At 33.9% G+C, this 16,545-nt stretch overlaps 1 protein-coding gene across 1 annotated transcript; it reads right to left on the reverse strand.

Moving 5' to 3' along the window:
- Positions 1 to 12,227: 12,227 nt before the first annotated feature.
- LOC141692484 (NDR1/HIN1-like protein 10) lies at positions 12,228 to 13,374 on the reverse strand. Its single transcript, XM_074497345.1, has one exon. The coding sequence runs from the start codon at positions 13,245 to 13,247 to the stop codon at positions 12,540 to 12,542; it is 708 nt and encodes a 235-aa protein (XP_074353446.1). The 5' UTR covers positions 13,248 to 13,374; the 3' UTR covers positions 12,228 to 12,539.
- Between the last annotated feature and the right edge of the window lie 3,171 nt (positions 13,375 to 16,545).

Below are 16,545 nucleotides of genomic sequence, written 5' to 3' on the forward strand. Positions count from 1 at the left end.
TTTACCATTTCTATTATTTTTCCTTTTAGCCTCTGTTTTAACCTCAATTTTTTCCAGTCTGTCACTCAATTGCTTGACAGTCATATGACCAACATTAGCCTTTTTCTCCTTCTTCACTAGACTGGATTCTCCTGAAACAAAGTTCTTGGAAACTGATCCATATTTCTCATTTAACTTGACAAGTTTGGCTTTACTGACAGGCTTGCTCATAATCGACGGATGAGGATTTATATCACTCGACGGATAACCCTTTTTGTTATCCGACGGATGACTCTCATATTCCGTAGAGTCTACATCTGTTAGCAATCCTTCCACCAAATTGGATTCTAGCTTCTCCTTGTTCTTCTTCCAGGCTGCATCACAAAAGGACTCAATACCTTGAACTTTGGTGATTTGAGCATGAACATCTCTAGATGTTTTCCATGCCTTAATCACCTCATGTTCCCGTTCAAGCTGCTTCTTCAAGATCTCTTCTTTCTTCAAGGACTCAGTTAATTCATCCTTAGCAATTTTACACTCAATTCTTAATTTTTCAAATTCAATGAACTGAGACTCTCGCACATTATTCCTCTCACTTAAAAACAAATTGTTTTCTTTGATTTTAGCATTTTTCTTAGTAAGAGACTTAAGTGTAACACGCAAATGATATAATTCTGTAGACATATCATTTATAGCATCATTACACTCAGCTTTAGATAAATGTGCAAGGTTAGTAGTGATTACCTGATTACTTGAAGAACTTGTCTCTGTTTCATCAGACTTGGCCATTAGGGCTAGATTGACATAGCTGACATCTTCATCTTCATCCAGACCATCTGATGCCCAGTCATTTTCTTATGTAATGAAAGCCCTTTCCTTTTGTTTGAGCAACTCAAAGTATTTATGTTTATAATCCACAGGCTCAAACTTTTTCTTGCTGGAATCTGACTTTCTACACTCACTGGAAAATTGCCCTGCCAAGCCACATTTGAAACATTTGAACTTTGATTTATCCACCATGTTTCTATTTGGCTTGGCTGCTCCAAAGTTCTTCCTGAACTTGAGCTTTGCAAATCTTCTGGAAAGAAATGCTAGATGTTCATCAATATCTTCCATATCATCTCGGCTCAAAGAATCTTCATTTTCTGCTACTAGCCCCTTGCCCTTATTTTCACAGACCTTTGAAGTTGACTCAACAGCTTCCATCTTCATCTCCTTCTCTTTCTCTAACTCGGCAACTAGTGCAATGGACCCTCCTTTCTTCTTTCCTCTCTCCATCCTCTCATCTTGCTCTATTTCAAGCTCATAAGTTTTCAGGATGCAATACAGTCTCTCCAAAGTAAACTCCTTATAATCTTGAGAGTTTCTCAATAAAACTGTCATAGGTTTCCATTCCTTTGGAAGAGATCTAAGGAACTTAATATTGGAGTCTTTTGTCTGATAGACCCTTCCATGCAACATCGGAGCATTTAGTAGGTTTTGAAACCTACTAAAGATGTCAGTGAGAGACTCACTTTCTTCACTATAAAAATGCTCATATTGTTGAATGAGTAGCTGCATCTTATTTTCCCTTACTTGCTCAGTGCCATCACAGATAATCTGTATAGTATCCCAAACTTCCTTGGCAGTTTTACAGTTGATGATGTTGTCAAACATGTCACCATCAACTCCATTGAACAGAATATTCATGGCCTTCTTATATTTTTTGACTTGTTCAATATCAGGATCAGACCATTCATGCCTTGGCTTGGGGACTGATGGCTCATTTCCAGTTGCAGCTCTCATTGGTACATGAGAGCCTCTCTCTATGCAATCTACATAGGCCTCATCTTGAGAAAGTAAATGGAGATGCAATTTTACCTTCCAATGATGGTAATTATCTTTATCCAGAAAGGAATCTTGACTCCAACATCCTTCTTGTTCATCTTGCTATTTTGTTGTGATCTTTAAACTCTTTGTTCTTCAAGAGCTTTCTCTGATACCAATTGTTAGTCCTTAACAATGCAACAAGAATTACAGAAGGGGGGTTGAATGGAATTCTTGAAACTTTTTCAAAAATAAAAAGTGTTCTAACTTAAATATATAAATCAGTGTGAATTGATTTGCAGAGTGCGGAATAATAACTTGAAATAAATCAAAACACAAGTAATTAAAAAACAAGTCTTAAAAACTTTCTGGTGGATTTGAATGTATCCACCAGAGATATATAATATATCAAGAGAACTCTGTGTAGCAATTAACTCACAGCTACTTACAAATTTTAACAACTAAGATTGCAGAGAAATGCTAAGAATACAGCTTACAAATGTTTCTCTCTTGGTTGCTTAGTTAGTTATTCTATTTGCTACTTCTTGGTTTATATAACACCAAGATTACAAAGTAATAGGACAGGATAATAAAACAAAAACTATCAAGTCTAATACTATGCTACTTCATTACTCTTTTCCAGCATCTTTGAATATCTTCATATTAGCATGGAAATGGCAATGCTTCTTTGTTCTCTAAAACCCAGTTGAATAGGCTTCCACATTCCATTTGCATACACTCGACGCATGTGACTGTGTTGTCACTGTCAATGGATGTTTGAATTCTTTATCTGTCGGGTTCATGATCATCCGTCGAGTTCATGATCATACGTCGGGTTGTCTTGTTGATAATAAATGAAATCATCAAGTTCACAACATATTCACAATATTTTGAAATTATAATAATGTAAGAGCAAGTCTAATGTGTATCTATATTTAGTCTTATAACTATAATATAAGACTAAAATTATAAAATTTAACTCCAATGCATAGTTATACATTGATAGATAAATGAATATTTGGTCTTATACTTGAGACCAAGAATGTATATAGTCATTCTTGACACATCATCAAATCATCAAATAACTAATAATAGAGTGTAAGAAGATCCACTTTAAAATAATGTGAATGAGTTGGATAAAATATTAGTTAAATATGAAATTATTCGGTTGGCTGTAAAATACAAATAGTATTGAAGTTCAAGTGTTATTAAGGCACCAAAACTCACTTTTTGATACCATATATTATAACAATAAATATAGTCATTTTTCCTTTAGTATTGGACTTTTCCTAATAGGCGGAAATATTGTTGGAGGGAAAAGTGACAAAATGATGAAGATATTTTATTTTCATACATTTTGGTTCGAAGGTAACAATATGGCGGGACCCAGTCTAATGGTCAAGTTAAATCTGTCAATTAACTTGCTTGGTAATATTAAGCTGAAGATTAAAGAAAAGCTGTCAACGTGCTATAATTTTCAGTTTTCACCAGAAAGTCAGAAACGATTTAGCTGAGCTGTTTGCTTTTGCTTGACAATATTTTTTGATTTAGGAAAAAACAAAAGACTTATCGGTGACTCAGGTCAGGAGTGCATATCCTATTAAACTTTGTTTGTTGATTTAGAATTTAATTGGTATTTGATTGATTCCTTGGATTTAAATTTTGGTCATCATCATCCATATCCAGTATATATCATTTGGAGCAATGTCTGAGAAGAGTAAGATGTACGCAGACCATGCCCGTACTCCGAAGAGCAGTGAGGTTATTTCCGTGAAGACCCCCGGCTTAGTGTAATTGATATGTGTGTGTGTGTGAAATGAAAAAAGACAATACCTAATATCATGATTGTATTCATATGAGACTTAACCAAAAAGAGAATTTCAATCATTAGTAAACTTTACAAGTTGTATAAGCACCGATAATAGAGGCACACAACCCGACATAAAGAAAATTAAGAAAAACTCAACAATTGAAACTGTTGCAAATCACTAGAAACATCATCAACTACTCAAATTCGTCTTATCCAAGACACCCTATCTAAAGTCATGTCACCAGTGAGATTTAAAGCCTCCATATCCAAACTAAATTGATCGGCCAAAGTCCTACTTGGCCTACCTCTTTTTCTCCTTCCCCGTACTAATATACACTCAACCAGAGCTCATGTATGTCGTCGCCGAACATGTCCATTCCAACGTAACCTACCCTCCCGCATCATACTGAAAATAGACTCAACACATTATACTCGTTTAAAAGTATAATTTAGAATATGATCTTCCATTGTACGCTCACACATCCATCTCAACATATGCATTTCTGCCGTTTCTAACTGACGTTCTTGAACTTTCCGCAATGGACAACACTTTGAACCGTATAATAATGTCAGTCGAACTAAAACTCTATAAAGTTTACCCTTCAACTTCAAAGGTACATTATTATCACACAATACCCTTGTGGCAACCCTCTATTTAAGCCATCTGGTTTTAATACGATGAGTAACATTTGCAATAATATCTTCACTGCTTTCAATGACCGAACTTAAGTACTTAAAACGATTTATCAACAGAACTCGGTCTTCAGCAATACAAACTGCAACATCTAGCACATTAATTTCCCCACTAAAATTTTCCCTCAAGTATTCAGTCTTAGAATGGCACAAACGCAAACCCTGTACCTCCAATTATTCACACCACTTCTCTAATTGTGCATTAACCACACTCATATTTTCTGCTATTAGCACTATGTAATCCGTAAAAAGTAAACACCATGGCATGTTAGTTTGGATTTCACGGGTGATAACATCCAAAATAACGATAAAAATCAATGGACTTAACACTGATTCTTGATGAAGGTCAACCTCAACCTACAAAAATTTAGTATCTCATATTAGCATTCTAACACATATCCCTACCTCTGAATACATTGTTAGCATATACAATGATATTATATTATTGGATAGTTTCATTATTATAATAGTTTCCTTGTTAAAATATTTTCCTTTACTACGTTCGATTGTTACTTATATAAGCCCCTCTTTTATTGTAATTGAGAACAAGTCACATTATACTAAAAATCCTACTTTTCCCTCTTCTCTCTATACTCTATACTTTATTTTTGGCATCAAGAGCTATGGTTCGGTCCGGGATAGGTTGATGAAGAGTCGATCGTAGTGGATTTCACATGTTGGGTTTAAAACATTTATTATGATTATTATTTCTTTTCGTCCTCTTATTATTCAAATCGGTTATTTTTTTTCTTTTTCTTATATGATTTTGAGTTTTAATCATGACTGTTATTTTTCCTTCGAATTGGTTCACTACACCAAAAAAGTGTAAAAATGGCCAAAAAGTATTACCTAAAGCAAAAAATTGGGCCATGGTTACACTTTTTGAAAATTTGATGGTGTTGGATTTGCTCGTGCTACAATAGGAGTCTATGGTAACACTTTTTGAACCTTTGGTAACGTAAGCAAAAATGTAACGATAGACCCCATATGGTTACTGTTATGAGAGAAATCTGATTATAACACCCCGAATTAATCGTTACTGGTTAACTAAATCAACCTTGATTTTCAGATGAAATGAAGCTATGGTAGCTGCTGAGTAGAGGTTCAATAACTAAGAAAATGTTGTTTTGTGTATGAAATTCGAACTGAGTTGACAAAGAACTAAACACAAATGGCCGAGAAATGCCTTCTTGAATCCTACCAAATATACTAGGAGAATAATCACAATGGTTACACGTGCCAATGTGCAAAGAGTGAATTATCGAACCCCTTTGCCAATTGCCTACATACCCTATATATAGGGATCAAGTTCAATGTAGGCAATTGGCAAAAAGGTTCGATAATTCACTCTTTGCACATTGGCACGTGTAACTATTGTGATTATTCTCCGAGTATATTTGGTAGGATTCGAGAAGACATTTCTCGGCCATTTGTACTTGGTTCTTTGTCAACTCAGTTCAAATTTCATACACAAAAACAACATTTTCTTAATTGTTAAACCTCTACTCAGCAGCTACCATAGCTTCATTTCATCCGAAAACCAAGTTTGATTTAGTTAACCGGGCACGATTAATTTGGGGTGTTATAATCAGATTTTTTTCTTAAACATTTTTGGCACTAAAAGGAGGGGACTCCAACATCTTTTTGAGAGAGAAAGATGCCAGACAATTCTGACAAGGAACGAACAACAAGAAGGGGTCAAAATGGCAACAATGGCGATCCCAGTGAAGAAGTTACCAACAAGTATATCCCCAATCACCTACAACAAATGAGAAATAGGATCAATTCATTGGAAAAGAAGTCCACGAGGTTGAGCAGGTAGATGAGGAAGCATAAAACAGTGGGGAAAAAGGACGTTACTCCCTTTCAACTAGACTTCAAAGATGGAAATGAGGAAGATGATGCTGAACCAGATAAGCCTAAGTTCTCTGATATGGATACTAACCAGGAAAATCCAGATTGGGATCCTAAGAAGAAGCTCGAAGAGGAGGTTGAACCTTCAACTACGCACAGCGTGAGCGTCTTTGACCGTGTGGGGAAAAAGTTGACCTATAAGGATCTTAGGTCGGAGCTTGCTAAAAAGAAGGAGAAAGTGGCAGACAAGGTGGATGCAGAAGGTTCAGTATCCAAAGGTTCGAAGGGCAAAAGGAATGGAGTCCAACCCTAAAGAACTACATTCCTTGGCTAATAATCCATATTTTGATAAGCCAAAACCGGCTCCCAAGGTTAATCCAACTATTTCCAGATGAGGTTCAGTGCCCGGGTGCGGCTGGACACTTGGAATCCTCTGTTAATCCAATATCGAGATATATTTCCATGAATTTATGTATTTATCCTTTAATTATTTAAGGTTTATCACGTTTTATGGCGACAAAATCATCTTTATAGTTCATTCCGTGAAGATAAAGACTGTTTCCCCTTACCGTAGGAGGTACAGTCCCAGTTTAACTCTACCACAGACAGTCGAGGTCCATTATTCCTGCCAACAGAGGTATGCCGATACTCTCGTATCAGAACCTCACCATCCTTTTACCTATCTAGGTGCTTCCAGCACCACATCAGTACACAAGAACCTATCCCTGATGCACCTCAATACCTTCCATAACCCCGTAGACCTATTTACAGCCTACTGAACCTCCTGGCCAGCTATTGTTAAACCAATACCCTTGCACCTTGATGCAGACACCTCTAAAATCATGATCCTTAGGACCTAGAACCTCACCAAAACCTATATTATTTCATGACAATCGAGCCCAAATCATTCATGGGCCTTAAATCTAGCCCATGCAAGATTTTGGGCACAATGGTCACATTTTCAGAATCTATGGTAACATCAAGTAGGTGTAACCACAGTTCTATTGCAACATCCCTAAACCTTTAGTAACACCAAAAAATATGTTGCAATAAATTCTTTTGCAACATAATTTTTGCTATTGTAACACTGAATGATTAAATAATTTAATCTTTTGGTAACATCTTTATATTTTTTTATAATATTTCTTTTTTTAATACTTTAACACTTCTATATTAATTGTAACACTTTTTCCTGTTTTAACCAACATAAACATAACACTTGCAACATTAAAAACTTAAATACATATTTAATTTATGAGCTCAAATCCAAAGTTCAAATTCAACACAAATACAAAGTTCCGACTGAAACAAAATAAACAAAGTTTGTAAATTCATCTGAATGCCACAACTGTTGATTACATTTCTAATGAAACCAAAACTAACAAAGTTTTAACATAAAGTTCCATACATTTTTTCAAGGTAGATATCCAGACGATGCTTAAATTTATCCCAAACTTTTACCCGAAGTGCCACCTATAAAAGATATTGCTTGTTAATGCTAAGCAGACTGATTTACATGTCATGAAGGAATAATTATAAAATTTATGTTTATAAATTACAGCCATGGTTAAAAAATCAATAATAACTGTTAAACATTAATCTGCAAGACATGGTACCTTTTATATGAGGTCCAAAAATGCAAAGCATCATTTTGTACGAGAATCCTCACGAGTCTTATAATACAACATTTTTATCATACTTGATTATTTGATCTTCCGTCCAATATCTCAACATATATAAGCTGTACACCTTGGGTGCACAAGAGAAAGCCCTTCTGGTACACAAATCATGTAGTAATAGTTCTCCTAGACAGTATCTGTTACTGTAGTATTTTAACAGTAAATCATGTGTACACCCTCAAAGCAAACTAAAGTTATTGAGATAATAAACCTTGTGTACACCGTAAGGATACATGTATAATACTTGGCATAGTTAATTTTAAATAATATAACATATTAAATATAATCATCTACACATAAGCACAAGTTAAAGTTAAATATGGTAAATACTGATATTGAGCCTGGGCATCCATTCCCGAACATGACAAAATAACATGACCCATCCGCCCTATGGAAAATAGCTGCAAAAGCAATCTGACTGATCTTAGCACAAATATAACAAAAGTTTTACCAGCATTCTCTATGGCAAGTTAATTTACAGGGTTAGTCAATTGATCTAGTTTTCTTTAGCAGATAAATTATTCAGATCGGAAAGAACTATGAATGTGTATCAAAAGTCTATATTAGATTAAGCCTGCATATTATTCACATGATTGTGCATGATTGTGCATCTAGTTTTGCGGTGAAGTATGGACCAAAGGTACGAAATCCTGGAAACACCCAACCAAGATAAGTAAAATCCCATTAAGTTTCTTTGTGATAACAGAGAGCCTACATAAAAAAATAAAGGAAAAAAAATAATAACAACATACTCACCCAGAATAACCTAGAAATGTACAAAAGGCCAGGGAATAATCACAAAGAGTGTTTGCAATCTAAATATAAAACCTGTGGGAATAACGTGACTAATTATGATAATAAGACCCTAATTTGCTTGATATATGTGTATATACCAAAGAAGAAACTTCCCAAATTTTAAATTATAAACATCGCCTAAATAAGAAGCTACATCAATCATTTCCTCGCTGAACAAGAAGATGTCCTAATTATAGCTATAACATGTATTTTGCTTCCATAATCTTAACCAATGAAACAAGATAGCACTTCAAAATAGAGAAAAAATACATACAGAGATCAGAATTTATGAAAATCGTTCTTAATGCTAGCAACTTTTGAAATTGTTAAAGCAGGGGTCCAGCTATCCTTTAGAATATCCAAACTAACATTGTCGCTTGAATCAACATTGCAATGGTAGATGCGAGTTTTGAATACCACCTGTAGTTCTGAATTTAGAATTAGCACGCATAAAGGGAAAAGAAAAAAAATTACATGACATATATAATTCACCAGGACCATGGTAGGATGGCCAATATTACATAATCCAACTCTTGCATAATCTAATAAACCAGGCCCATGGTAGGTAGCACTACTGTCTGTAAAAGGTCTTATATAGTAGATATAGAATCAGAAGTTTATAATAAATCAGCAAGTATCTGAGTAGCATCACAATAATCTGAAATCTTCACAATCATTTCAAGCCCAAGCTTACCGGTTGTCTCTCCGTTGACCAGGACTAATGCAGCACCACCATTACTGATAATAAATAAATTTTATTTTAATGTAAATCTTTGGAAGCTTCAGTACAAAGTTTATTGCTAATTTCCACTAAAATTAGTATGAATCAAGATCAATGTGTTTCTTGCTTTAAAACTACAATAATAATAGATTACTTTTATGAGATGAAGTGGTGATTTCCTTCTATTATAAACTGACATTGATTTTAAATAAATATATAAAGAGTGTACTCTTTATTGAAAACACTTTTCTATATCAAAGCTAAAATCGAAGAGACTTTGCCTGCTTTAACATCAAGTTAAATTTATGTAGGCCTTAGAGCTTGTCAATTTTCATAATTCACATAAACATAGCTAACACCAGGTCATAGGTCAAGATATACCAGGGTTAATTAAGATTAAACTTAGAAGTAAAATACAGAGTGTAAAACATTACCAGGTCGTAGGTCAACATTAGGTATATCATGTGGAATACCAGAAGTCAATTCATATTTTGCCCCTAAAATAAGACAATTTTATTTAGTAGGTCGCTATATTAGATTAACAAAATCATAATAACATCATAATTACATCAGTCACAAGTACCCTTGAAGGAGGAGCAACCATCAAATGAAGAGCTTGCAACCAAGTGGGATATAAAATTTTATTTTAATTCATCCTTTAAAAATATATTGAGCAAGCAGACCTACTGAAAAGCATGCAACCAAGTGGGATATAATCATTGTAATTAACAAGACCCGGCGAAATCATTATAACCCAAAAAAAAATTACCAGACATACTTAAAAATCAATCTTTTTTAAGAATTGTTAAATCAACATTCACTACAAGTAAACAATTACACACATACATAAAACTTTTATCTTTAGGTGTACTTTATTAATAACCGCTACATACTTAAAACACAATTTAATTTGCAAGACTTACCGACACAAAATCAAGCTCACACTAAATAATAAAGCTTAAACAAACCCAAAATTATAAAAGAAAGAATTAAGTTTTAGAATCTTACCAAGAGAAAATCTTGTGAATTGCATACCAGACACATTTTTAAGTTGAACACAAATAAAAGATTAAATAACAAATACACATAGATATACGAAGAAAGCCCCAATTTCTACAACCCTAATTACTTGAACCTTAAATACAATCTCCAAGCTACCGAGAAACCTGATTTCCCTAATTTAGAACCCTAATCTCCGTAATTTAGAACCCTAATTTCTAATATTAGTGTGTTTTTTGACCCCTACTATGAGTGTTTTATTTCATTGTTTGATATTTTATGATATATCCGTGAGTGTATGGAATGTATAGGTTAGTGTTTAAGTTTTTTATTTAATTTTACAAAATGAAATGAGCGAGGTCAAATTTTCTGTTTTGGGCCGCTCAAAATTTGGTGAAATTTGGCCAAAAATTGGCCCACTTTACAATCCCGCTTAAATATTTAGCCTTACTGTAACACTAAATATAATATCAATACTAACACTATATTTTGTGTTACAATAGCAGTTTACTCATGTCTATGGTAACATCTATTGTCCTCTACGCCAACACAAAAATAAAGTGTTATCTCAGAACAAATTTTAGTGATTTAAGGCAACATTTTTGCTCGTAACACCAAAAAAAGTGTGGGTAAAGGTCATATATGGTGTAGTGAACGGATTTCTTTCGGTAAACAAAATTGATTTTGGTTGATGTCTTTTCTGTTGATTTTGATTGGGACTCTAGTATATATTCTCGGTCTCCGTCTCTTGGTTGGCAAACCCCAAATTCAACATCGTGAGTTTGAGAGGGATGTTGATATATATAATGATATTATGATTAATAATTAAGTAGGTCACTTACTGCGTCCAAATGTATCAAGTGAATCACTCATTACAAAACTGACTCAAATGAGTCACTCATTTAAAAATTTGTATTAAAAATATCACTCTATTGTTAGTCGAAATTCTTAAAAGTATTATATATTGAGTTTCGCACATTTTTTATGAATGATATTACGTTCAAATGAAAAATTCTGGGTTCTAGTATTTTAGATAATATTTTTAGATTTTTAAAATTTTACCTACTGCTTGTTTTTATTTAAATTAAATAAAACAATCAAAAAATTAAAAATAAATAGTTAATAAAATTTTAAAAATCTAACAATATTATCTAAAATAGTAGAACTCAGAACCTTTGATTTGTATGTAATATCATTCGTAAAACATGTGCGAAACTCAATATATAATTCTTTTAAGAATTTCGACAACGATATAGTGATATTTTTTATACAAAATTTTAAATGAGTGACTCATTTGAGTCAGTGTTGTAATGAGCCGCTCACTTGATGCATTTGGACGACTTACTTGATAATTAACTCAATAATATTATATTACTGGATAGTTTCATTATTATAATAGTTTTCTTATTTAAATATTTTTCTTTGTCATGTTCGGTTGTTATATAAACTCCTATTATAATAAAGACTCAATAACACGATCCAGAGTCTCACGGTATGACTAAATGAATAATTATCTGGCTCTGTCGATGTAACCCGAAGTTACAATTAGTTGGTTTCTCCGATATACATATCTGCAATTTCAAACCCTTTCTATCATCGGTCCCGTAGAGAATAGTATTTAAATTTCAAACACTAATTGAACTATTGAAATGCTAGATTAAAAAAAGAGAAATAATTGTTTTCATAGCAAGAAATTTTTTTTGGACAAATTAATGTACTCACAATATTAGCAAGCCAGCCCTGAGTACTAGTATACAAATCAAAACATTTCCAGCGCCAATTGAAGTTCTTATATTCATTTTATTTAAAAATTTTGTACCCAATTATATTTTTGGAAAAATATCCTCCTTATACTGCATCATCTATCGTACTAAAAGTATGACTCGGTATATAATACTCAAATAAAACTGTAATGTAAATCTAAAAGTTTATTTATTTACAACCGCCGAAAAGGAATACGACTCACAAAAGTCCAACATATGTATCTAGGATAATGGAATAAGTCGAGCATGACAAAGCACGGTAGGTATAAAATAATGTATACAATGTGCTAGTAAAATAATATAAATAAATAAAAAGTAGCAGAAAGAAAGAACAAATGATCCCCTATATGACAAAACAACCCATCAACCTGCTCAAATGTGAATAAAACATAGCATGATCACGGCCATCAGCTCGAACCTGACGTTGATAAGATATAAAATTAACGCCTCCAATCAAAATCACACTTCTTGGTCTCAAAAGTCCCTGTAGATCGACCATTAGAATCTAATGGCAGCCTCAATTCACACTCAATTCGGGGCTTGAACTTCGGTTTGATCCCATCTCTAACCTTGAACCTGATCTTCATGTAAAGCTTCACATCAATGCTATAAGTCCCGGTCGATTTCTCGGAGTTAAATTTATTTAGATCTTTGGTGTCAAGTGTAACAATATTTTGACCTCGAAACAGAGCGAACATGTCTTCCGTGGATTTGTGACCTTGATAAAACTTTGGTATATCAGTTGTAGCAATTCTCTCGCCTTCGTACAAAGCCCTGGCTTCGATTTTGTCGTAATAAACACCGAGACGCTTATTAGGATTTCTGACTGTCATGTTAACGGCAAGATTGTAGTACATGGTTTGGTTAGTTGTAGAGTAATCGAACTGCGTGAGAGTGGCATCTGTGACACGGAACTTGAGTGGTTGAGGACGGTAGATGAGCCAAAATATGAGAACTATAACACCAACAATCACCAAGATGGTGCAAATAATTTGGTATATTAAGTTGAACACACAGCTGCAAAGGCAGCCTAGTAAACCACCGCCTCCGCCGCGACGGCCGGGGCGGTACGAGGATTTGGTTTGAGGTGGTGGGATTGAAGGGCCGTAGAAGGCTCCGTTCAGTTGTGGTTGTGGCGCTTCTCTCATTTCTTAAACAGCAAAATAAGAAGGTATTCGAGGGTTGGCTGGACAATAGGTAAATGAAAAAGTCTTGTTATGAATGAAAATATGATGATGGTTTATGAAAATATGATCGGGGATGGAAATATATATATAGAGGGGGGGGGGGCGAATGAAGAACACGGTAATGGAGGAAGTACGTGTTTGGGAGGAACAGGTAGTGTGCGTATTTTATTACTAGTGTTAAAGAAATGGACGCGGTTGCTTGGAGAAAAGGATGTTTAGGAGGACTAGTACCCGGTAACTTCCGATATTTAACGCAGTTGACTATTTCGCTTCGATGGAATGGGCGTCGTTATTTCTATTAAGACACGTACACAGATAGGAGCTTCCGCGGGGATGATATTCTAATTTACTGCGTTACGTTAGGACAAATTTCAGACGTTTCAATTTAACGTCGTGTTTACTTAGCTAAAACAATAAATTAATGTGGTGTTTCTTTTATGTTGTGTATTGTGTGTGCTATTCACATTTGATCATGGTTGATGTTATCACTATTAGGGTCACAGAAACAAGCGGAAAGTTAATGATCAGCAGATTTTGTATTTTTAAATTCTTTCAGAATCAATTTAATTATATATATATGAAAAAAAATCAATATAATATATATATAAAATAAATGTAAAATGACACTTTTTCGAAACTATGGGCAGAATAGTTAAATGTGCGCCTGTGTCTCTTCATTATCTTATGTGTTGGGAATATATGATCCAATTTCATTAAACTCTAGCTAATTACTTTTTTTATCGTGACATGCTATAGCTAATTAACTAATAGTTAATAATTTTGAATAATATATAAAATTTTAATTACTAACACAATTATTCTAACGAAAAGGAACAGCCTAGCAGGTATAGTGGGCTTTGTTGATTGTAGTCTAGAAGAAGCGAAAACGCGAGGTTAGTTTAACGACTCCTTTCCACCGACTACGCTGAACTTGCCTCCGTTCATATATACGTTTGGTAGAGGTGAGTGTGCCGCGGACGGTGCGGTTTTTTTCTCAAACTATAAACCAAACCGCACATGCGATTTGCTTAAATTTCTAAACTCAAACCGCAACGCGTACTCTCGAAAACCGCATAAACCACACCATGAAAATGCGGTGTCCACACCACGAAAATGCGGTATGGTGCGGTTCATTGCGGTTTATACTTTACAAGTTCAAAAATACTAAATAAACTTAAATTTAATCAAATTTCCGAAAATAATTTTAGTCAATCAGAATGCAACATCTTAGTTCACTAGTATAAATACTTGGATTTGGATTTTGGTTTTCCCAGTAAAGAAATACAAACAAGAGATTGTGTAGTCTCTTTTTTATTTGTTAGAAGATCGTGTGGTCCATTTGAATTCCTTAATAAATTTAACATATAATTCTAACTCAATAAGGATGTTATGGTCATCTGGTGAAATTCAGTTTAACTAAGAACATAAAATGGTTGTTTATGTTACACGATAGAAATATAAGTGTGTGTATATATATAAATAATATATTAAATATTGCGGTGCGGTGCGATTTGAACCACATTTCAGAAATTTAAAACCACAACCCGCACCGCACCGTGCGGTTTATTAAAAATTCAAACCGCAACCGCACCACGAAAATTAAAAACCGCGTTTTGCGGTGTGGTTTGGTGCGGTGCGGGCAGTTTTTGCGGTTTGTGCGGTTTTCTGCTCACCCCTAACGTTTGGTGTGGACAAAAAGAAAAAAAAAAAGAAATATTGTGAGAAAAAATAAAAAAAAAATATGTGTAAAGTATTGGGATTAATCAATATTTAACATATAAAATTAAGAGTTTGATACTTCTAAATAAGTACTCTGAGTACGGATAGTTTTTTAATATAAATGTACAAGTGGTATTATTGTAATTACATAATTTATTTAAAAAATTACAACTCTATCATTAAAAATATATTATGTACTCAGCTAAGCCCCCTAAATATGTATTTAGGGGCATTTTTCTCTAAAATTAATGTATTGAAAGAAATTAGTGGGTGTAGTAAATTTATATATTGAAAGAAAGTAGTGGGTGTAGTAAATTTATATATTACAAAACTTTTACTATATTTGGTAAATTTTGTAATGTATATAATTTAATAGGACATTCCAAAACAAAGGGCGTAAAATTGAATGGGAAAAAGGGAGTACTAATTGTCAACTCTCATCTCTTAACTAATATCAGAATAATTTGATAAACCTATTTCTTGGTCTGCGAAACTTTTTTTTTAATGTGGAGTGATAACTCCAATCTTTCTGGGAGTCCTCCTTTTTCTATTGGATTTCAAATATTATGATACATGTATATGTGAAAAAATGTGATTTCACTTTACGTTGGGCTACTACAAAACAGAATCGGGGGTGTGGCGTCTCCGCGATACTTCTAGTGTGAGAATAAGATAAGGTTTTGGAGAAAAAATGTAAAGTAAAATTATTTGGTGTGTATATATATAGGTGTGTGTTGTGAATATGTTGTGTACTTGATGATCACTTAAACAAAATGTCTAAGTAGATTTTACTTAGTAAAATTATGTAGCACTCGACGGATAAGAGTTTTAGTCCCGACAGATAACTCATTATAGTCCCGACGGATGATTAACTTATTATCCATCGAGTGAGTAGCTTATGTAATAATAAGTTTGTAGCAGAGTGATGTATGCACCTTTGTATAGAATCTGTAGTAGCATATAACTCATGTTGACTTTAACTAGATATGCATAATAGGTTGATTAACTGTACATAAGCAATATCTTGTAATTATGTATAAGTGAAATGAAGTCAAGTGCCAAAATAGCTACCGACGGATGATTAACAAAGCTTCGACGGATGATCAAATGACTATCAACGGATGTTTAACATAGCAGTCGACGGATGATCAATTAAGTCATCGACGGATGATCTGAAAGTCGACGGATGATCATATCAAGATTCAAACAGCAGTTGAACAGTGAAAGCTGACACACAGCCGTCGAGTTGGATACAAACACACTGTGGAAGCCCATTAACTGGGTAATAGAGGACGAAAAGCAGCAAAGATCAAGACTGTTAGATTTTATATTTGTTCAGTTCTTTTGACTTTGTAATCTTGGTAATATATAAACCAAGAGAGTAGCAAATAGAAAAATAACTGAGATAGCTGAGAAACATACAAACAGAGAAATCTTTGTAAGCACAATCTTTAGCATTTCCTGTATTCTCAGCAGTTCTATTTTGTAAGCAGCTGTGAGCATTTCTGTACACAGAGTCCTCTCGATATATTATATATAT

The sequence above is a fragment of the Apium graveolens genome, chromosome 10 (genome assembly GCF_009905375.1).
Source record: "Apium graveolens cultivar Ventura chromosome 10, ASM990537v1, whole genome shotgun sequence".
NCBI lineage: Eukaryota > Viridiplantae > Streptophyta > Magnoliopsida > Apiales > Apiaceae > Apium > Apium graveolens.